The following is a 24,225-nucleotide window of genomic DNA, read 5'->3' on the forward strand; positions in this document are numbered from 1 at the left end:
TAACACAGTCAATTACGGAAGAGAGTCCTGCGACGCTGAATCCGTAACTCTTTTCGGTGAATAGATTCCCCGGCAGCAAATAATAATGTTCATAGATAACAAAAATGAGTTGAACTTGAAGCATCTTGTCAGGGTGGACGAGTGACTATTTTAGCGATGGATTGCGGCGAATCACTAACAGTAGGGGTAATAATTTACTATAGTTGGGAGTTAATTAATTTTTCCGCCAGACAATTGCGGATTATCGGTGGCAGGGGGCCGAGTATGGTAGTGGGCAAGTGCAGTTGGGGGGCAGGAGAAGTGGATGGGCAGAGAGGGGAATGGGTGAGCTTCGACACTCACTCTCACCGTTAAAAGCTTTCATGATGATTGAACTTCAAAATGATGAAATGATGAAATTTTGCGGACATTTCCTGTCTTTCTTCATGCACTGGAGTTTTAGCATCATGTGCATTAAGTCAGCAGCACTTCATCCAGGGAAAGATTTCAACGAGAGAATATTAGGGATTCTCGCAAGATTAATGCAATAGATTAGTACCCTTTTATATTTTTCTTTGCCCTTTTATTTAACGGAGCTTTCTCTGAATTTTTTCTGGATAATTCAGAATATATATGTGTGTGTATACATACGTAGATATCGTATATATCTTGCTTTCTAAATCAATGTTGCGCGAATGTATTAAGTTAAACAGATTCACGTATCAAAAGAATTTTTAATCAGAGTAAAACGGTATAAGTTTTTCAAAGACCCAGCTATTGCGACACTGAAGAATGCGTTTAATAACACGGGTATATTAAATAATTTGAAATTATTTAATTATTTTAAAGTTTGAAGGAGTGTGCTTCATCGATGACGCCTAGTGAAGGCTTCTAGGTTTTTATTTGCCAAAAGCTAATGTTTTTTTGTATGAGAAGGTATTCTAGCTATACTTTATGCAACTAAGTAATGTTTTGAATATTAACTCTTTATTGAATTTGTAGTTTTCCTAAAATGTAAAAATATTATATCGCATAACTCTTGGAAATGGTGACCAAGAAAATCGACGCGTCCCTTGAAAATTTAATATCTTCAGTTAAAGAAAGCGGTATCTCGTTTTGGGTTGACGTTTTCATCTTTAGAGCCACAACAAAAAGCCGGGAGGTCAAAAACGAAGTCAAAAAATGGATTAAGTTGAAAAAAAGTAAACTGGAAAGAATTAGAGGAAAGGACGAATGAGATGGGTCCATCGGGGCTGGCGAGGAAAGGGTTGATAATTCTTTGTTCAGCCTCTTGTTAGGAAATAAGGACGAGGAGTCCTCCGCGCGTTTCCTCCTTCCCTTGCCTACCTTCTCTTCCCCCTCAGCACGACCTCCCTCGCCACCCGTCCTGCCGGTGTCCTTTACCGTGAAACGGCACAGGGACGGCGGCGATTAGGAAAATGAGGTGGACGTATGGAAAAAAGAAATAGAGACCCCGCGGTGCGCTTTCGTGGCAACACGCCATCCCCCGTCCAAGAGGTAGTGACTTCAAGTTGTCCCCGGGGCTCACCATCCTCCTCCCAGTTCTCCTCAACACCAAGTGATTTGCAAAATCGGAGTCAACTTTCTGGAAGGCATTTTTACCTACTTGTTCCCCACTCTTTTCTCTCCTTACTCCCTTCAATTTATTTCCCATTCCAACACACTCACATAAGAAAGGCACACATTCCTTGCGACACTCACCCACACGTCTTCGATTCCTGCCATTATGCTTCTCCACCCTTGCCATTTTTTTCTCTCGGGGAAAAAATCGAAAAAGGAAAACAAATTTTCTGGGAATAAAGGATGGCAGGCTTTGAGGGAGGAAATGATAGAGATTTCGGCCATCTCTCCGCTCTTGCCTCATTTTCCTGACTCTGATTGCCAATTTGGGATTTTTATCCCTTTATTCGAATTTTTTTTAAAGTTCGGTCGCGTCCGTCTCCTCCCCCTATCGCACCAACGTCTCTATTGCTCTGTCTCTTCCCTGCCCCTTCCCACCCGCCATAACCCCACCATTTAACTTCATCGCATTTCTTCCTCTGAATTCTCCAATTCCGCCCTCTGTCAATTCCCTCCGCTCTTTCCCTCACTCATCATTCCTTTTCTTCCCGTAAATAGCCCCTCTTTTCCAATTGTATCCTCGCCCCATCCCACCCATTCCGTCTCTCGGTGTCCTCTCGCTAACCCCTTCTTCCTCCGGATCTAAAATTCCACCATTTTTGATCGCCATTATTCGATCTCATCTCCATCCATCCAGTGCCGATGGCCTCCTCTCAAAGAAACGGCAGCCGAGAAATAATGCCCCGGAACGCAAAGAATGAGAATCCGATCTCTTTTAGCCTGTGTTTTCAGGTTTTTTTTAGGAAGGGGGAACTTGAAAAATGCTGTAGGGAAAGAAAAGAGGGCAAGAATGTTCGCTAGAGTTTTATTCAATTAGGCAGGAAATGATACCTATCGAATTAAAAATAAGAGATATTGGCAGCATCAGGAGGAACATGAAACTGTGCTATTGTTTTTCAAATACCTTATCTATTTTAATCGTACCCAGGTAAATATTAGTGGGTTGTATATAAAAATTAAAATTCTAGAAACCGGCAAATAAATTTGTTTCATTGATTTTTTTATTTCATTCATTGCATGAACCTAGCTCCAATTCTTATCGCTTTTGCACCAAAATTATGAGCTAATTTGCTGATCATTTTACCACAGGCGTTTTTAATAAAAATCTTTAATGGATAGCTGACCGTCCCCTTTGATATAACGGAATTCATTCTACATAGTTTTTAATTTCATAATCATTGGGGTTGAACACATTTAGGCATGGATGAATATTCCTTTTTTTTTAAATGTGAGTGAAAGCCTTCATTAGAAACAGTGTCGGCGTAAATATTATTTTTTTCAAAAACTCTTAGTTTTATTGAATCATAAAATGTATTTATCCGATGTCGTATAATTGAAAAATATATAGAGCTTAATTATCGTCTTTAAATCTATGGAATTCGGGCTTGCAGTAAAAAAATACGTGTCCTCAAGGGTAGAAATGGTCGCAAATGCTCCCTTACCCCTCACACACAAACCTTTTAGCTTACAAAGGATGAATGATCAAAGAGAGGGGGAGATGCAGACGATGGCGTGCTTTTAAAGAGAGCTCATATGGTATCTCGCTGGATCGCTCCACGAATACCAGGGGGAAAAGAAATAAAGGACGGTTGGGACACACGCTTCGCAAGAGGCGATAGTGATGAGAGGAGCTGTGAGCACTTTCCTCCTGCTGTGTCCCTCCACTTCTCTACAAAAACGGGACCTCACTAACTGTCTCTCGTGCCCGCTCACGGCGACCGTCCTGAAATTTTCGACAGAAAACAGAAGATGATTCTCCCTCTTTCTCTCTTTTCTCTCCTCCTGTCCCTCTCTCTCTCTCTCTCACTCTCCCATCCACTTCCCTGCATTTTTTTCATTCCGCTCCCTTTATCACCGTCCAAGAAAGGATAAGACAAATGAGCCTCTGAAAGTTTTCCCTCAGTTTGAGTTAACCTCCTTCCGGGCGAGAAATGGAGATTGTTTTTCCGTCGATAGGCAATGCCGTCGAAATTACCTCGAAGGATAACGCTCCGAACGGCGTGATGAAACTCCTCAGAGAAAATCTCTTTTTACCGCACAAAATAGGGGAAGCGCTCAGTATTTGCTTTTAACAATTTGAATTGCTGAATATTTTGAAAACGTACTAAAGGGGTTGTATTTTTTCCATTTCTTGCACTCGGGTATGTATATAATTAATTCCCTTCCTTTCATGACTCCCATTATCCGTCCTTGTAGCCAAAAATAGTTTGCCATCATTGGTTGGATACCCTGCTGCTAAGGTATCTAAGTTTTACTGAAATGATTTATACAGTTCTATCTTATGAATTTTATGCATATGAGGATCCGCGGTTGCTATCGGTACACAATTGAATGCCTCTTAGTAAAGAAGAGGATGCCCGTATCAGGGCATATATGTATAACGTTTTGCTATAGTTTTTTACTGTAATTATGAGTAATTTAAATCCACCATCATCACAGGCTTTTAGTTTCAGGGTCGGCTAGTCAATGGTATCCAAGCTATTAGTTGTGTAATCAATAACTTTTTGCAGTTTCCGATTGCCTTTAGTAAAACGCTTCAGATCTACAATGATACTGAAAATTTTCTTGTGGTAATTTAGATAGTTATAAAATTTTTAAATGGTTAATGTGCGCACTAAGTAAGCTTGATTAATAAATTTGTTTTGTGAAAAGTTTTGTTTAGGTTGACCACATGTATTACGCTACTGTGGTGAGAGACAGAAGTTTGATGTAAGAAGTTCTTTTTGATGACCAAAGCTAAGTGATTATTACTGATTACACTTTCTCACTAGTATTTTCCTCTAGGGTTTAATATTTTCCATTTTTGTTGTTAATGAAATAATTTCAACAGTGATGAAATGTGTCGCGGTCTAATGAATACAATCAATCCTTTTGAATCAGATAGCTCCTAGACCTGTGCCGTCTGCAGTCCGCCCTCAACTTACTGAGAAGCATAACACTCTACCGAAGCCCAAGTTTAACCCCCCACAAGCTCACAGTGCGGTGCGTATAATACGAGGGTCATCCGGAAGGTAGTACCCGTTCGTGCCGCATGAAGTGCTGACGACGCGAGTAGCCGCTGGACGAGGTCAGATAGCTTCAGTGGCTTGTCTGCCTTCTCTGAGCCAAGTTGCGTGACGCTAGCATTGCCTGTGTTGTTTCTGTGATTGTTTACAATGTTTAAAAAAATTGAGAACGCCGCCAGTTGTGAAGTGAGGGCAGTGATTAAATTCCTCAATGCAAGAAACGTTCGCCCATGTGATATTCATCGCCAATTAAAGGAGGTGTATGGAGACAATGTAATGGACGAGTCGTCTGTTCGGCGGTGGTGTCGCAACTTCAACATGGGGAGGGGGAACACACACGACGATGAGCGTTCGGGGAGACCGTCTGTCATTACAGACCAACTGGTGAGCTCAGTTGACGAATTCGTGAGGAACGATCGGCGCGTCACAATTGATGACATCTGTGAGCATTTTCCCAATGTTTCTCGAACAATTGTTCATGAAATTGTTAAACACCATCTGCATTATGCAAAAATTTGTGCAAGATGGGTCCCTCGCGTATCTCAATGAGCTGGCGGCGAAGGACTATGCAGCAGGAATACAGAAACTTGTCACACGTTATGACAAATGCCTTAATTTGCTTGGAGATTATGTTGAGAAGTAGTTTAAAGTATCCTCTTTCAAATAAAATTTTTTATGTTTGTTAATATTTACTTTTGTGTCTTTATTTCACGAACGGGTACTACTTTCCGGATGACCCTCGTATAATGTGCATATGCCTATCTCTGCCCAGCCTCGCTAGAGTTTAATTTGGTCGGATGGGGTATCCATTGCATCGAAGGCTCCCCTTTCTCGACTAGACGTACAAGCCGATGAACCCCCTCAGGCAGTTTCACGGGACCGAATGGAATTCGAACTCACCTCTCCCCTTTTCCTACCCCCTTCCACCCGTATCCGCCATCCCTCCACCCCACTCACCCCACCGAGCGCTCGAGCCCTTTCTTTCTCTCTCCCTCCCTCACCATGCCTCTCTGGTTCTCCTTCTCTGTCTCTCTTCGATAATTCAACGCCCTTTCAAAAGAAGGGGTTGTTCCAAGTCGTGTCGTCGTGGATACAGGGGTGGATCGGATCGCTGGGTTTCCAGATTTACGGCGTGGATGAGGGAGGTGAGCGAGGGAGGGACGGGTGTGGAAGGTAGAGACGGACGACACTGATCGCCGCACCTGAAGGCGAGCGTGGATGCATCGAATACGAGTGAGTTTTGTCCCACCATCCCCTCCGAGCCGCCCTTTGCCACCCTTATTTATCCCTCCTCGTCTGCCTGTCTGCCCGTCTGTTCGCCAGTGCCACCCTCTCTTTCAACCCCTGTCTCTCCCTCTCGACTACTTTTGTCATTTTTCACTCGCATCCGATCCGATGATTACGGATAATTGAATCCAAATCCTAAATGAGCTTAGAGCGGGGAAACCAACGAACGCGGGAGGGGTCGGGATGGAGAGGGACGTAATCACCGAATAAAAGCTCTCTCTCTCTCACCCTGGGGCCACGCACCTCCTCCCCCCCTTAACCCTTCGGTACCCACGCCCTGACCCCATCCTTTCCCCAACCTCCTCTTCCTCTCTATCCCCCCTCCCCGCACACACCGCCGTCAACGACGCCAACGACCAGGCCTTCAATCAAACCAAATTGCACGGAATAAGGGCCCGTCAAAGCATGCGAGGGGTTTGAGCGATTGAGTGAGGGAATATGTAGAGTAGGTGGGTGAGGTTTGGTTGCTACAGGGTAAGGGGGTGTTAGTAGGGAGGGAGTTTGAGGATGAAAGAAAAGAGGTGCACGGTAAAGAGGGGGGCGGGCTTGTTGCCGGGCACGTTTTGGATTCGGTCCATTTCCAGGTAGAGCGCTAATTTCCGCCATGCCGCGGAATGCTGAGCAGATAAGAGTCGTTAAAAATGATAGCTCGAGTCTTCCGAGCAACTTGCTGTTTACACTGCGAAAACCAGAAAATTTGCATGCAATTATGGATCGGAGGTGCATTTTTCTTTAGACTCATCATTGCTCTGTTTCCCATTGGAGTTTCATTCACCCTTTGTGTGAGGGAGAAGCATTTCATGGCTCCAATAAGAGCAGTGAAGTAATAGCTTTACTCTTTCCTAGTGCAGCTCTTAATGGAGGAATATATTTGGTTCAATGTTGAAATAATTCTTTTAAAGTTTAGCTTTCTATTCCCCAGTTGTGTCTGTTAGACATACATTTACATTTCACATACTCTTACGACAAAACATTTCCTTTCCCATTTACCGTGCAGTTTAATTAGCTCTTTTTAAAACTTTAATTGGATGTTTATAATTCCAGATAAATGCTTCCATTATATCTTGTCTTATCCTTGACCAAGGAAAAACTTTTAACCACGTAAATTGAGGATTTTTTTGTAAATTTATTCTCATTGAAAGTTTTGTGTTCCTTGAACTTTAGGGGAGCATGAAATCGAAAATGAATAATTCGTTTTTGCCTAACGCCTTATTTTCATTTGGCAGGACACAACTCCAGGGCAGGAAGTTTTGGACACTGTATTTCGTCATCTTAATCTCCTCGAGACTGCATACTTCGGATTGCGGTACCTCGATTCCTCCAGTCAAACGGTAAGTATCATTCATCATTAATCTCACCCTATTGTCTTAAATTTAGTGATAATCACAATAATAATTCATTCTAATAAATTACATTCATATTTCAAAACCGAAAGTGCTTCGTGTTTCATGGTTTTTTAGAGCCAATGACGTAATTCGTAGATGCAGAAATAACGTTAGAAATGATTGAAGCACTAAAATTTGCAACGGAAATGCTTTTTATGATTTTTTTAGCAGAGAGAAAGATAAATGATAAATCATTTCTCAATCTTGGTGTCACTGACTCCATGACGGTGAATAATACGCCAGAATATACTAGTGGGCCCGATTTCTTAGTTTTATAAAATCACCGGTGAATCACCTGTAAATTTTCCTCTTTGAATAATCAAGATCGACGTTATTATGTTCAAATATGATTTCGTTAGGTTTGAGAAAACTTTCAAACATTGTTCCAAGAAAAGAACCTTACTTCTTCTTTTAAACCTTAAAATGCTCGCTGGATATTTCCACAAAATCTATTTTGTTTCAATTTTGTAATTCGATTTTATCGTATGTGCTTGCAATATGGATAAAGTGTGAAAGCCAATGATAGAAAAGTGCTCATCATAAAATAGGTAGGTAATGCGTGCATATGTGAACAGGGAATAGAATTCATATTCTTTCACAGTGTTGATACGAGCCACAACATCCCAATCGGGAATGAATTCAATACAGATCGTGGGAAAGCACCTCGGAAGTTACTTGTACATTTTCCTGCAGAGGGAGGAGGAGAGAGTGGAAGGGGGTCGGAAATATACCATCTCAGACATAATTGGGGCTAAACCATTTCATATCGAACCATTTCCGCGTCGATAATTGACGCTAATGGGACGCTGTTTCGGAAGGGTTCTGTTTCACAGGGAGGGAGAGGGGCTAGCGTGAAGTCCGGGGAAAGCAGTGCGCTGGACTGCGATAATTAACCGCAAAACTCTTGGAACACCTGCAGATGATGTAGGAAGAAAGAGTTGGAGAGGAACGAGAGAAGGGTATGACGACGGGTGTCGGCAGTACCGAACACGCAAAACATGTGCCTGTTGCCTCCCTCTTCCAATCGCTCTACGTATCGTAGAACTCCTGAATCCATAGCCCCCATAAGTGTCCAAGGTCTAGTTGCGTGTCAAATTCTGGACGGAGGGAATTGCATGTGAGAGAGGAACCCCAACTTGGAGACAAATGCGGGTATAGTTACAATCAATCATAAAACACTGATTTCAAGGGAAACCGCTCAAATGACACCCACTAGACTTCCCCTTCATTTGAGAGGAAAGGGAAAACGGAATTTGGAAATGCTCCTGGCCTTCGGAGAAAGAAATGTTTTTTGCTACTTCACGTTGGATTAAAGAACCGCTGTGGAAATTGGGTTATCGATTATATGATATCCAATAAATGGGACGACAGACAGTATATTTCACGGTGGAATGAGCCGAAAATTATATGCCTAATCTCATGGAGACTTCCGGTGGCCCATTTACTTGCCCTTGGGAATTCACACAGCGCACTTTAGGCCCCAGAACTTTGGCCCAGCAGAAAGGCTCGTCACCCCCTAAATTGTTCCATTAAAAAAATCTAGTTTTAGAAAAAATAGGTTCGCGAAATACCCGCGGTGGTTATTTCTGTTCTTTGATGCAGCATTAAAACAATTTATCTTGAGGGATAAATATGAATTCCGTCATTGAAATAAATGTCTTTGTTGTAAAGTGCATGCAACAATGCAACTTTCTTGACATTTTAGCTCTCGTGAAAGCATCCATTGTTTACTGCATGCTTCCATATATATGCGTATATACTATATGTACATTCAGGCATACATATATATGTGTGTATATATATATATATATGTATGTATGTATGTGTGTTTGTATGTATATATATATATATATATATATATATATATATAATATACATAAACACAGTAAACAACCCGAAGGTCGGTTTGGTAGGTGATGGTAGAGTTCACCCAGTACTAAGCCCGACGGCGTGTGAAATTCGCACATCAGGGTAGGGGGGCCAGTTCCTTTCCCTGTGCCAGTTATGGTTTCCCAGGAAGATCTGGTACCCGAAAAATCACATAGCTTGGGTAGAGCTGCAGATGCCCAGAATGCCTTGCCCGGAAATCGAACCCGGGACCCTCCGGTCAGCAGTCAAACGCTCTACCCACTAGACTACCGCGACCCACATATATATCAGTACTCCTGGTCTTCCGTGGAAGACGGAGCTAAATTCCGTCGAAATTATTAAGAAATAACGTGAGTGTTCTTTCTATGTGTTCTTATATTGTTTGTTGCTGTCCAAGTTACACACACACACACACACACACACGCACACACACACACGCACACACACACACACACACACATATATATATATATATATATATATATATATATATATATATATATATATATATATATATATATATATATATAATAGCATACTTAAATATAAATATGCTACGCATAAACTGAAAAGAACACGAATAAAGAATAATTTGAATCGTCGAGAAGAGACGCACGTACGTTGCCAATGAATTTAAATTGCAGAATCAAGGTAAAACATCATTATGAGCCATTATAGCACTGAGAGACATGAAAATGACAAAAAACGCCGCGTACTTAAATGGTATCTGAAATGGTACATTTCCCCATTTTCATTAACTTCCGGAGCGATACGATGGACAGCCTCACTCTCATTGTCATGATAATTTATTGCTGTTCAAAATCTGTACTATATGACATGATTGTGACCTTAGTAAGAAAGAGGTTTTGTTCTTTTTGGTGTGATCATTTCTTCTTTTTTATGATATGCTGCTTATAATTGATTTAAAAATCATTTAAATTATCGGCAAAGACAACTCGTTCGTAATATTTGTTAAGTCGTGTTTTAGTTGGTCTAAGTAGTTAAGTTATATGAACCAGTCTGTTATTTAACTAGAAAGTTCCAAGAATCGTATGGATGAAATGCAGGAAAATGAATTTTAATTGAATAAATAGAATCTCATGCATCGTCAATCGTCATTTCAAAATTTTATGTTGTTTGAGGTCAAAGCAGGAAATCTGATGCAGCTTAAACTGTAATGATGCTTTCATACGAACTATTCGCTAGAAGGTGTTTGGTAAACTTGATTTTACTCAGTAAAAAAAATATTTTTATGGCGGTGAAGTAATTTAATGACGAGGGAGGTAGGTCAAAGGGTAATGCTCTCAGTTTTTTCTTGAAGCAAAACTGATGCTCACTTTCTTTAGGTGAAAAATGAATGCGATTCTTAGAAATATATTCTCCTTGTTAGTTTGCTCAGATGAATCCGAACCTCTATTTTGGTCGAAACTTCGTGCGTCGGCTCTCGCGGAAACATTCGCAAATGGTGGGAGTGGTCGGAAACCTTGCCTTCGCAAAACAATCTCTTCCTTTTTCTCTTTTTCCTCCCCGAGGCGAGCCGGCGTCCTTGGCCAAGGGAATGGCCACTCCTCGAAACTTCCTCTTCGAGATGCTTCAGGAACACCGCTATAAGAGATGGATGAGAGATTTGGAGCTGAAATATTAATATTAAAACGCTACAGATATTCATCAAATTCACGAATTGTTTGTCGCAGTTCAGGGAATTGAGCGATATTTTTTTCGGGATGGTCGAACGTCTCCCTCGTCACTGTTGCTTTTTCTATAGCCATGTAATGTCTTTTCCAAACATTTGCGCTCAACCGTTTCCTTAACATGCCTCTGTACAAACGAAGAACTTTGCAGTCAAAACGGGAAGCCGACGAATTCCATTTCCATGAAGTCGTTCCAGGCTTATCGCAAGAGCAATAACACAGTCCTGTGACGGTCCAGTAGTTTTTAACTCGTCCCCGGAGGCGAAAACATACTTAAAATTCAATGCCAGAAAATGTGGATATTTTGGCACTAATGGGATGCGGCAAGTAAACATGTCTCAAGATGGCATCATCGACGTCTTCATTCGGGGTCGATGATTTCATCTTTTAGATGAAGGGGGAAAAATAATGAGGACTAAAGAATTCATAATGAAAAAAGTCTGACGAAGTTGACGTGGGATAAGCCGACTCCCAAAAGTCTCTCTCCACCGACAGACCGATGTGTCCCCGGGACATTCCCCGCTTACACACTCCTAAAGTGATTGGGCAAAGCCCACCCGCCGCTCTCTCCGTCCACCCCAAATTCCTCCTCCTCTCCACCTTCTGCACTCTCTCCCGACCCCATCCTCTCATTCTCTTCTCTTTCCGCGAGTATCCTCTGTCGCTTCCTCCCGGCGCCGTTCGCCTCAATCCCCCCCTATCTCCGCGCCAAATGCGTCTCCCACTGGACGACGACTTGTACCGGTTAAATAGGAGGACGTGGTGGGGGATGAGAGGGACAAGAAGGGCGGCGACGGCAGCAGTCGTGGTGGCGTAGAGAGGGCGAGAGGGAGGAGGTGGGGGAGGGAGGGGGGAAGGAGGAAGCCCCCCCGGAAGTGGCCGCTCGCCCCGTCGTCTTCGACCAAGAGGGCGATGCTCCTCCATCCGCTGAGAGAAATGAGGGATTCCCGTCCACCGCCCCCGAATCAAACTATTTAAATTCCCCCTCGGCTACCACCACTCTCACCGGACTGCCCTCCCGTCTGTGGAGTGGGAGGGATTCATCCCTCTCCGGATGCCTCTTTCTTCTCTCATTTTGGTCCGGCAGGATGCTGCGGAGAGGGTGAGGAGAGAAGAGCGGACCGCTTCGTTTCTTCTTCTTCTTGTGTGGCTGTAGCGAAAAACAGGATATGCATGAAAGAGTATAAAAAAGTCTCCCACCCCCCCACTCCTTGAGCCGTGGAGACTGGAGGAGGAGGGTGGGTTTGCCGAGGACTGAGCGAGGGAGGAGGAGAGGGGAGGGGGTTGGAAGAGTTATGGGGTTGGGGGGGCTTCATCTGCCTCGAGACGAGTCTCCACAGCTGTGTAGATTCCGTTGGTCGCCCGGGGGCGCCCTTGCCTAATGCCACTGCCCTCTCTCCCCGCCTCCCTCTCTCCTTCTTTCTCTCCTTTCCGTCCTCTGGGTCCGCGCCGTGCGTCCACCTCTCTCCCACAGGAGGTGACGTCCTCCCGTGTCCTTCTCGCGCGCCCTCTTAGCACGTCTCGCCCTCCCTCCCTCCCCATCCTCTTCCGCTCTGTACCTGCTCCCTTTTACCTCCTTCTTCTCCTGCACTCAAACACGACAACTTTCAGGGAGTCCTCCTCACGCAACGAGACTCAAAAATCCACCCCCTTTGCTCCAATCCTCCTCGCAGCCTCACCTCCTCTCCACTCCCGTGGAGTCTCCTCATCAATCCGTCCTTTGTGCGCCTCCCATTGAAAGATTATTAAAAATGGCAATAGCCCCTTTGGCCGCTTCCGCGTCCCGGGGGTTTTATTTGCCCGGTTACGTGGGGGGAGATGTAAGGAGATGGAAGGGCAAATAGGGGAGGCTGGAGGGAAAAAATGATGCAAAGGAGACCCCGCGGGGTGGTCATGAGTTCGGGAGGGGGAAGTGATGGAAAGGGGGTTGAGGTCATAAGTATCTTCGAGTGCCGCGAGTGAAGTGTATAGTAGGGCGATGGGTAAGAGATTCAAGCAGGGACTAAGATGGTTTATGGTTGGTGGGAAGGCTGAGCGATAAATCAGAAAAATACAAACAGGTGGACTTGGCCGCATTAGTGCGCTGAATAATTCATTGACGATTGTGCTTCTTCTGCGGCAATTTATTCCCATATAAATTACCCATGTAATTGAAGATTACATAAACAAGCGGAATTAACGCGTTTAAATTCCACGGAGTGAACGCTTCGACATCGTGTCCGCGGGTGTTTACCTTCCATGCTGTGCTCCCTATGTTGATTTGCCTTGATGAATGAGGGCCAGCTATACTTTAAATCATCTTGAACAGTTCTGCTTTCACGCTACCCGAGTATTCAATACTTTTCAGCACGCCTGATTTCCCTTGTTCGGGATAAATCGGAAATTCCTTATAATAGCTTAGCTTTGGTTGTAATACTTCTTTTTGTTTATTTTCATCTTAAGATGCAATGTCTTATGTTCCTGAGTGATTTGTCCCATTTGATTTGGTTCCTTTTTTATTGTAAGTGCGATGAATTGTGCAAACATGTAAGAATAACAAACGAACGTTCGTCAAAACGAACAAAATTTACAAGGGTTCATATAGAACTTAAGCTTTTCACATCCTTGCATGTTTGTCTTCTGAAGTGTACCAGTTCAAGGGCATCACCAGTTTTGAGTGCTCAAACCGGTATCTCGCAAGTAGTTGCATTGGATTAATTAACTGAGGTAAGGTTACCAGCTGAGGATCCGGTTCTTATTTCCGGAAGCCTTTTTATGGAAACGATGCAGTAAGAGAGTGCATCGCCTCTCATGGAATTAATTATGCACCCCGTTCATTTGTATTAGTAGTTCATTCATAATATTCATCCTGCGTTACAGAAACATTGTTGTGTATTACGAAGTTTGGGACATGTATTAAATCATTCTTTTCTTGCATGTAATGCGTGTGGATAAACTGCATAGCTTTCCGCTTTTAAACCTCCTCTTTATCGTTATTCCTCTATCCATATGTTCTTAAATCGTGAAATATTCCCACCTTGTTTCGCAGTTTCATTTCGAACATTACTTTATTTGCTCTTTTCAAGTATATAGATGATCGCCTTTAATTATTAACCAGAACTTTACCCTACAATTTCCGGGTGGAATTCTCACCTAAGTGGCAAACAATAGACCAATCTCCATACCATTACGTCCTATCTACTCCACCAATTTCCAGTTTGTAATTTTAGTTCATAAACTTCCTTTTGACCTGCAAATCAGTATTTACATACCAGTATATCGGTCTAAATAGTGCGTATTTGCACAAATTGATCGTAATTTATCCTTAATAACTTTAATTTCGTTTCACTTGAACTTGTTTTGTTGCATCTTGTAATTTTTAATGTCTATTTTTAGTGTAGACACATATCAAAACAGGAATTTTATCTGGGCTATAATTTTATCGACAACTTTGACGTTACCTGTTCTTGGATAATGATATCTGCCTAAAGTTAATGTTAAATTTAATTTCGTTGCGTTCTCACTCCTTCCTGGCTTTTTCGATTCAAGTTTTCTAAGATTTTACTGCCACTCATCAACGACGTGAAGTGCTCTTCTCTATTAACCTTGGTTGATATGACATCAATTGTGACATAATACTTTTAAAAAATAATATTTCCTTTCATAAAGAGAATAAAGAATTGAACAGCTGAATTGAATTGTAAAAATTCTCCATAATTTGGAACCGACCTGCACCTCTTTATTATCGTTTTCTTTGAAAAGTTTTCCGGAATACACTCTGAATAAATATTTGAAGTTAGAGCATTGCTGAAAACTCTTTTTGCTAACCTAAATGCTCAAATTACTTGGTAGTCGTTAAATATCGATGTTCAGACGCCATAGATTAGGAATTTTAATATTAGGAATCGGAATGTATGGTGATAAATCGAGAAGTCTACATTTATAATTTTTTCAGACTAATCAATTTTTCCCTACCAGATGTATGAAAGCTCCCTCATATTCAGTCTACGCAGACGCTTCAATAAGTTTTTTCACCATACAATGTTAAATGTATGACATGTGCTATTGACTTAAAACGTAATAATTCATACGCAGGGGGAACTGGCAAAAATTTTCTATTTGAAGAGGTGCATGAGCACCATTGACATTGAAATTGGATCGCTGAAAACCCAGTGGATTATTTGCATTTCACCACCACGTCAAAGGACTAATAGCGTGGGTGCGCATATCGTGCTATCACAAAATGAATTATTCTCATCGTCCAGTCGAAAGTGCGGACGGGACAATGCCCTAAATGATTATCTAATTAAGTAGTAAAGGAAGGCAAGATAAACATGTGATACTTAACTCTAAAAAATTTATGAAAAAATTGCTATCGATTCGTTCGAATCAAAATATGGAAGCAATTAAATCCATGCAAATGAGAAGTGAGTGCAGGTTCTTTTATCTCGGTAAAATCTTCCTGTTAATACAATGACTCGTGTCGGAAGATGATGCAAAATCTGTAGAGGTAAATGCACTCTAATATAGCGGTCCACTTCCTCTTCTCTCGCTATATTCCCTTCTCTTTCCCACCCCGCCTCTGTCTTTCTCTTCATCTCTTTCTCTCTCTCTCGTTTTCCAATCTGTCTCTCTCGTATACCTTGTCCATCAACCCACGGAGGAATTGCTCTTTCTTCGTCCGCCTATATCCTTTCCCAATTCCCATCCTTCGCTCAGGGCTCATTTTCCACTTTCTCAACTCACAGTGGCATCGCATTATTTGAATTTCAATCTCTTCCATTTGCCTTACCTCCATATGCTCTATAAAGCACCCTCATCGCTCCCCATCCCCTCGTAAATTGTTCTCTTTGTGCTGCGCCATTTCGTTTGTTATTGCTGTTATTCCCCTACCTTTGCATTTACCGCATGTTGGCGCATATTGTCGTTTTTCTCTTATTTGAGTGTAAAATATTTAACTCGTTTTTATTACTTCCACCGTTTGAGTATCAAAACGGCGGCTCTTTCCCCTGAAAAGAAGTAAACTCAATTTATGGACAAAATAGTTGCATGCAATTATTCCGTGTTCATTTCGGTAGTCATTTTAATTCACGGGCGTTAGTTAACGTGATATTGTTTCACATCTCGAACCATTTTTCCATCTAGGAAATGCGTTCACATGCAAACAATGAGTTTTGAGATGAAAGGAGGAAGAAGCAGCTTAGAACTAGAGAAAATTGCTTTTCCGTCTTGCTTGTCGGGTTATTTTCTCGAGATATTTCCATCGTAACATTGGTAATTTGCATGTTCTCTTGTTATTGCCGGCAACTTGAGCTCCCCCCTTGGAAATTCGAGTTTTCGTAAGTATCATTCTTTGTGTTTGAATCCGAATTGGCACGAAAAGATCTTTTTACCGCCATTTTATCTTGTTGGACACCCTCGGCCAGGGAGCAATCTGTTGTTTTTCTGCGTCCCTAGCCATTCAAAATCTCCCCCAACTGTGTGTTCGCGATGCCCATATTACAGCCCGCTCTCCCTCCACTCTTCAACTCTCCATCCCATCGCTCACCCCCTTTCTCTCTAACTCTCTCTCATTCCCCCCCTCTCTCTCTCTCCACCCCCGTCCCCTCCGCCCCGGAGTCTCGTTCCTTCCTCATTAACGGCGATTGCCCTCATCTGACATTCTTGGGGAGCTCAACCCCCCTCCCCTCCCCTCGGGGCGCCGTCGAGGAAATCGGGGGAAGTGGAAGAAGAAAGAAGGTTGGGAGGGGGGGCAAAAATATCGGCGACCGGCATGTGGATGTGAACGGATGAAATGTGGCGGAGATGGAAGGAGGAGAGAAGAGAGCAAAAGTTTCTTTCGAGCCCTCGCGAGGGAGAGTGGAGACGTGGGGTTGGGTGGAGAGCATATGTCAGTCGGGGGTTGGAGGAGAAGTAAGGCCTCTTTCCCTTTCCTGCTGCCCCCGGGGGGGCGAGAGTAGGAATAGAGAGAGAGAGAGAGTATACTGGCCAATTCAGGTTGAGTGAGCATAAAGGAAGTGGGATGAGGGATGGGGAGAGGTTGTTGTGGGCCTTGCTCACGACCTCTTCAATTGCCACGAAGAGGTGAGGCGACGTCTCTTATGGGAAATTGGTGGTAAACGCGGATTGATTCCGTCAAGTTCTTCCGCTCGGTTATTTATTGATGCTTAAAATATGCGCCCTTCAGTTTTCTCATTACGCTAGGCGATACACAAGTGTTTGGTTTTATTAGTTTCGTTAGTTTCCCGAGAGCTGGTCAAATGGATTAATAATCTAGTAGCGCGCTATCCTCGCCCGTGCGCTTGTCGGCGTTGTGATGGGGTGAACATACCTGACCAGCCTGCATGCGGAATGAATAACGAGTTACGGAATCCTACCTGGTATTATGAGGCGAGATTACTTAGCAGATTATCTGCATACTGAATTTAAGTAGAATTATATTATCTCTAACTTTAACCTTCGTGTGCACATTAACCAGGAAGCTGCCATTGGGGCGTGTGGTGCATTCCTTCATAGATACATCAAGAATTTTGCGGTATGAGGTAGCGGCACGCTAAAGATAAAAAAGAGATTTTTCCTACGACTCCGAAGGAATTCTCAATAACTTAGCATTTGTCTGTATGCCAAATATTTATTAGCCGAAACAGTTTGGCAAATATATTTTCGCTATTCAGAGTGGTCGTTTTTTTGCCATTCCTTGATGCATTTGGAAGATTAAACGTAGAGAGGTATTTGTAACTTGCAGAAAAATGTCATGTCGAAGGGATATCTCAAAATCATTCAATGGATGGGTTTAAATAGTGACACTAGCAGGGAATAGATAGGTAAAAGAAAAGTATCATCGGAAATGCATAGTAAATTCTCCATTTTATTGTACAAAGATACCTTGTTATGCTAAAAGCAGTATATTTTACTCTAGTAGCTAAGAAGTCCCTCTATATTTTGCATAGTTCATTTAATCGATGTAACCCATTAAATCACATATAAGGACACGTTCCTGATGTTGCGTACGTAGTTTTTTTTCCATTTTCGCATACTTTACCATGTTTTAAGATTCTGGCTACATTAAAATGACGAAATATCTCACATTCGCAATGCATTATGAGTTTTTTATCCATAGAAGTTTCCCAAATCCGTAATTTTAAAGTAATACTTGTATTTTATAGTCCAGTGATACGAAAATTTTCCTAATCAAAGAATACAGATGGATAAGAAGCTCCAAAGTTAAGGTTTTTCGAAAGAATCTGAATCTACTCACGAATTTTGGCGAAAAGGTTGGATGAAGATTAAACCGTAATCCTGGAAAAGTTTTAAAAATGTACCAGTATCTATTCTCTGAATGCACTCGTAACTTTTGCTCATAACAAAAAGAAATGAATTTATTCCTGGGAAAAGGGCTCCAAGGTTAAGAGAATTCCGGTGAATTGAAATTTACGTGCAAGGTAAGGCTGTTCCTTGTTGGTGAGGAAAGTCGTAGGCGTAGGCGAGAGTGAGGACTATGGTGAAAATAGGGCATGCCTAACTCCAAACTGAATAGTGGTTCCTACATTTGTCTGATAAATTTAAAACGTGATTGGAAAACTAGACGAGTCACTTAAGTTAAATGAGGATAAATAATTTACAGGTAATTACGATTTTAATGAATATTTCTTTTATGTTTCCTATGCCTCCTGCTATTTATCCAAGCACCCTAATCGGTCCCACATTTTCATTCTGTGCTCTGGGATGGAAAAGGGAAGTGAGTGATACCCACTAATTTTCACCGGAAGTGACACTTTTATCATAACTTCTCTGAGCTCAGTCCCATTCGTCCTCCTTAGTACGTTTTCCTGTTCTGTCTCCATTAAAGCACTCATTCGCACAACCTTCCGCAGCCATCGCGGACTGCTCGGCCAAGAGGTGAAAATGATATGAAAACTTCCTGCGAGAGCTATGAAAGGATGCATTTTAGGGTTCTCATTTATACCAGGAGCCATTCCATTTTCAATGTTAATTCGTTATCACCAAAATATAAATACTTTTTTCAAGTCCAAATGGTATTAAGGCCATAAGCTATGACGTGGGCATATGTATGGGCAATCATCCAAATGTAAAATTTATCACGGAATCGGGTAACTTAGATGTACTCAATTTTAAGATTTTGGCAAAATGAATTATCGCCATTCTCCTAACGCAGTACTTCGTCAATATTTCTTAAACCCATCTCAAAACCCCGCTGACGTTGTGGAGGTGAAACATATTCCTAGTGTGAGGAGGGGCTTATTCCTTCTGACAGGTTTTAACGTTATGTAAACGTGTAAAGTGGATATTATTTCTCAAGGAACATCCTCCTTACAAGTGAGGTCACTCTCCTCCACTTTACGTACGCTATTATTCGCTTAAATTTCCTGTCGTCCGCTATGGCATACTATATGTAACAAAACATTCCTCTGAGCGACCGGAAATCTTTTTATGCTTTCGTCCGTGTCTTGTGGCCTCCCAATTTGTCACGGGATGGAGGGGATCGGAGGCCTCGGGCGCCGTGAGGGACATGCTTGGTAAACTCAGTGTGCTCCGTGTGGTTGCCGCGGTGAGTTATTCGCGTGGCTGTTTTTCCTCACCCACTACGAGTGAAAGCTGATTCCTCGAACCCTTAGAAGCCCATTCCTGACGTGCGCATGCCCATATTTCATACGTGAAGACCTCTCGTGCTAATTAGTTTACGTTGTGTTACATCCGGAGGAATATTTACTCGTATGAAATCCCTCCATTTCCCTTTAATTTTCTTTTCACCTAAAGTCCGGGTGAATTAAAATAAATGCCATCTGAATTAATTAAGTTGATGAGAGGAACTGAGCCGTCTCGACATATGTCGCTAGACTTAAAAAGGCGATGTTCACTTTTTATTTGAACGGGAAGCGGTAGCCAAGTCCACAGACATCTTCTCTCTTCCTCCGCATAAAGCCTAAAATATAATTTCACATTTCCTTTTTTAGTGAAAAATTATTAGAGGGGCCATTATTCGTAAGTAGAAGCAATCCATCTTGCCGTGAATGCTGAAGAATAACTTTTATACTATCTCCATGTCCCCATTCGAAGAAATTCTTACAATGAGCACTCTCAGTAAAAATTAGATTTAACCCAGCCATTCGCTTGGAATAGGGTTCAGTAAATTGTCGGCCGTCCTAGTAGGATTCCTTCAAAAAGAAGGGAAATAAAGCGGCGAAATTCCTCCCACGTTTCTCTGTGAATGGAAATCTTTCCGAAGGGAAGCTTAGAGAAGAGCCGAGATCGAGAGCCTCGACAACCCGTTAAAAATTCAAAAGCTAACAGGCGTGAACAAAAAACGTTAAAAAAAGCGGAGAATCTCTTTTTCCTGCAAGTCGGCTCTTTCCGCTCGGACATGGAGCCCAGTGGACCGAAGAAAGGAAATGTACAGGGAAGGGGCAATCGGGGGGAAGGGTTGGCTGTCGGCGGGGGAGAAATATAGCGACGGAGGGAGGTGTGTGTGTGTGGGGGGGGGGGTATGGCAGTTGTGGGTGCGAAGGTGGGGGCGTTTAGGGGTCCTTTCTTTTCGTGTACGTTGTCTCTCTTCCCTTCCCCCCTTATGCCTTTTTCCCCCCTCGCTCTTTGCCACTCCGACTAATATCCCTTTCTTGTGTTTCAAAGTGAGCAAGGCAAAAAATTCTGCAGCAGCGATCAAAATTCATGTATCTACCGCAAAGAGACACATCAAAAAGTTCGAGTTTGGGATTTAGGAGTAAAGACGAGGCTCTCAAATACCCATCCCATGGTTTCCCTTGCTATGAGCATGGTTTCGTAGTTTATACCACTAAAGGGTATGCATTTTCCATTATTTTTTTGCTACTTACTCTACTTCTCTTTTTGAAAATATCGTTTTACACTTTAAATCCGCAGTTTTTCTTAACTGCAGTTTCTTTCTCCGCTATTATTTCAACATTAATAGGTAATTTACCCTAATTAATACCGAACTCATAGTGTAAGTACTAGATTTTAAATTCTGATTGCCTTGATATCGTTTGGAAGCGTTTATGAACCTTATTAATTCTCCATTTATTTACCTAAGGTTTGAATTTTGTGAATTCTTGTGAGAATTTGGACGAGAGAAATTCGCTCCTGTTACATGATGTTTTCTTTATTTTCTTATTTGACTTCCATTTGTTGAGATCATATCAATTTTTTAAAGTATATCATATAGGCAGTTGGCTCTTAAATTTTTACGGGTTCTCTTTCTCGCGGTAGAATACAGTAATTTTACGCGGTAGTACAGTAGTTTGCATATATTTGTTATCTTTCTTTTAAATTGATCTCCACTATATATCTGTTACCATTGGCTAGGATGAGCACCCTAACTAATAATGGGCCCGTTGCATCTGATGGCTTCTCATAGCAATTCATGCTTCATCGCCCGTATGAAGATATCCTTCTATTGCCAAAAGCATGTTTTGGCAATAGTAGGATTCATTTGAAGCAGTTTTATGCGCTACTGTATTTTCCTCACTCTTTTCATTGTATTTTCATTACTGCCCTTCTATAATTCTTTCTCTTAATTTCTCCTTGGTATTTTTCTGTCGCTCGTCTCTCCGATCCTTCTTACTCTTGTAATCTTCAGTCGGACGCTGCCTCAGAAACTTTCCTATCGTCCCTTCATCCGATAAGCTCCTGTTTTCTTCTTTCTTCAAGGAACGTTCTCATCAGTTACTCGATTTCACGATTTAATCTCAAGCTGACTTCTATGGTATCACATAACCGTCTCTTCCAATTTTCCCGTCTCGTTTTCTTCTAGAGTCAGTGTTTCGAAATTACTGAAAGGATTCCCCATCTAAGTTTTTATGAGCAATTGCTGCATTTTTGGGCTTGTATTATTTGCTCCAAGTATTCATTTATTTCTTCGGGCGCATAATTTTGCTTATTATTTTCCGTTTTCCTGCTTTTGATGCACAAAAATATTTTTCCACGATACATCTACATCTACATCTACTCAATACCCCGCAAGCCGCCGCAAGGGCGTGTGGCGGGGGGTGCTAGGACACCACCCATAATTTAGAAAAGAAAAATAATTAAAAAAAAAATCGCATGCAATAACGACAAAATCATATATAAAAAAAAACATGGCATACATTCATGCATGAACACTTACACCCCACACACATGCAAACACTCAAACTACCAACTAACATACACATGCACCTGAAAGTATACCTAACATCTCTATAGTGTTTAATTTTGTTCCGACTTGTAAATTCAAAGTTTTTAATATTTCTAAAGTGACTTCGGTTTCTTGCTATTATGATTACTGATTGTTCGGGGAAAGAATGAGTATTTGTACCTATCTGTCTTGGAATCTATCTCCCTTAGTTTATCTTTGTGGTCTGATCTACCTAAGTAGTGTGGGGCCATTATAATTCCTTCAGTGCCATATTTAAACTCGTTTGTTCTGAACCTTTCTAAAAGTCTAAGCCTCGCTTGTTCTCTCCGCACTTCAAGTGGTTCCCAGCCTAAATCCCCTAAGAGACCTGTCACACTTGTGTTTTTATCATAACAATTTTTAACAAATCTAGCGGATTTTCTCTGGACTTTATCTAATTCTTTTTGCCAAATTTTCTCCCACGGATCCCAAATACTTGCGGCATATTCCAAATGAGGTCTAACTAGAGCAAAATAACACCTCTATTTAACTTTTTCATTACATTTCCCCACCACCCGTTTTATGAAGCCAAGTTTCTTTAAAGCTGATCCGCATATTGTCCTGATATGTGCTCCCCATGAAAGGCGTGGTGTTAGAACAACCCCCAAATATTTAACTTGATTTGCCGTAGTCAATACTGAACCCTCCATTTTGTAGTTTATATCCTGTTCCTCGCTTCCTTTATTCCAAAATTTCAAAACTGCACATTTATCTATATTAAGTGTTAATCCCCATTTATTGCACCATCCCGAGATATTGTCTAAGTCTCTAGAGAGTAGCTCGCGATCTAGTTGGCTCCTTATTTCCCTGTATATCACCGTGTCGTCAGCAAATAACCTTAGATTGCTACTAACGTGTGTGCTTAAGTCATTTATGTATATTAAGAACAGAAGAGGCCCTATTACACTTCCCTGGGGGACGCCCGAAGTAACATCTCTCTCCGTTGAGCACAACCCATCTATGACTACTATTTGTTTGCGGTTTGACAAGAAGTCCCTAATCCAATTAATTATTTTCTCATTGATCCCATAGTATTTAAGTTTGTGTAACAATTTATTGTGTGGGACTTTGTCGAAGGCTTTTTTGAAATCCAGGAATACTGCATCGACTTGGGTGTTGTTTTCTCCCGATCTAAGTATATCGTGAATGAAGAGACCAAGTTGTGTTTCGCAAGATCTGCTTTTCCTAAATCCGTGCTGGTTGTGGATTAGTATTTTCCTACTATCAAGAAATTTCATAATGTTAGTGACAATAACGTGTTCCAATATTTTACAAGAGATCGATGTTAAAGAAATGGGTCGGTAATTGGTTGGTTTATCCCTATCGCCGCCTTTATAGATGGGAGTTATATGGGCTAGCTTCCAGTCGCGAGGCACTGAGCCTTCTTCTATCGATTTTAGAAAAACAATATGTAAAAATGGGGCAATGTCGTCAGCTAATTCCTTTAATATTCTAGCAGGTATTTCTTCCGGACCAGGTGCCTTGTGTGCTTTGATACTACGGAGCAGATGTACTATTCCCTGCTTGGTCAGTGTAAGATCGCTCATGTGTTCCCCGGGTGGGTGTGGAGGATCGTTTGGTGCGTTTGTGTTTTTGTTGTAGACGCTCTGGAAAAAATGGTTTAAAATATTTGCCTTTTTCACGCTATCTGTAATGATTTCTCCATTTTCCGTCTTCAAAGAGTGAACAGTGGGACGTTTACCCTGTATTTCCCTAACATAGGACCAGAATGACTTTGGATTTTCCTCAAGATATTCGCTTAGCATTTTAGATTTAAAAGAGTGTAGTGCTGTGCGCATAATACTTTTCGTCTTACTACGACATTCTTTTAGTAGCTGTTTGGTTGTATTCACAAAACTTATATCGTCACTTTTTAAACTCTTTTTGAAATTTGACTGTAGCTTTCTTTGCCTTCTTAATGCCGATCTGACTTCCCCGTTGTACCATCTAGGTTCCTTACTGTCGCATTTGAGTTTGGACGGGATGTACGTCTTTATTCCTTCGCGTAAAATATTTAAGAAATAATTCCAAGTGTTCTCTGTATTTGTTGTCAGTGTTTTTGTCTTGTATTCCGGTAATTTTATCTTTAAATATTCTCTTAGTCCGTTAAAATTTGCCTTGTTGTATAGGTATATTTTACGCTTTTCTTTGTTTATTTTGACGAACTTAGTTTTTAACTCCAGAAGAATAGCCTTATGGTC

The 24,225-nt window shown here is 41.7% G+C and overlaps 1 protein-coding gene across 1 annotated transcript in view; it reads left to right on the plus strand.

Moving 5' to 3' along the window:
- Positions 1 to 264: 264 nt before the first annotated feature.
- LOC139691257 (band 4.1-like protein 4A) overlaps positions 265 to 24,225 on the plus strand; it is a 288,090-nt gene continuing 264,129 nt past the window's right edge. Inside the window, exons 1-2 of the mRNA XM_071589044.1 lie at positions 265 to 324; positions 7,139 to 7,243. Coding sequence (XP_071445145.1) covers positions 265 to 324; positions 7,139 to 7,243 — 165 coding nt within the window. The remainder of the gene's footprint in view (positions 325 to 7,138; positions 7,244 to 24,225) is intronic.

Source organism: Hetaerina americana, unplaced genomic scaffold, assembly GCF_022747635.1.
Source record: "Hetaerina americana unplaced genomic scaffold, ioHetAmer1.1.p SCAF_1, whole genome shotgun sequence".
In the NCBI taxonomy this organism is placed as follows: Eukaryota; Metazoa; Arthropoda; class Insecta; order Odonata; family Calopterygidae; genus Hetaerina; species Hetaerina americana.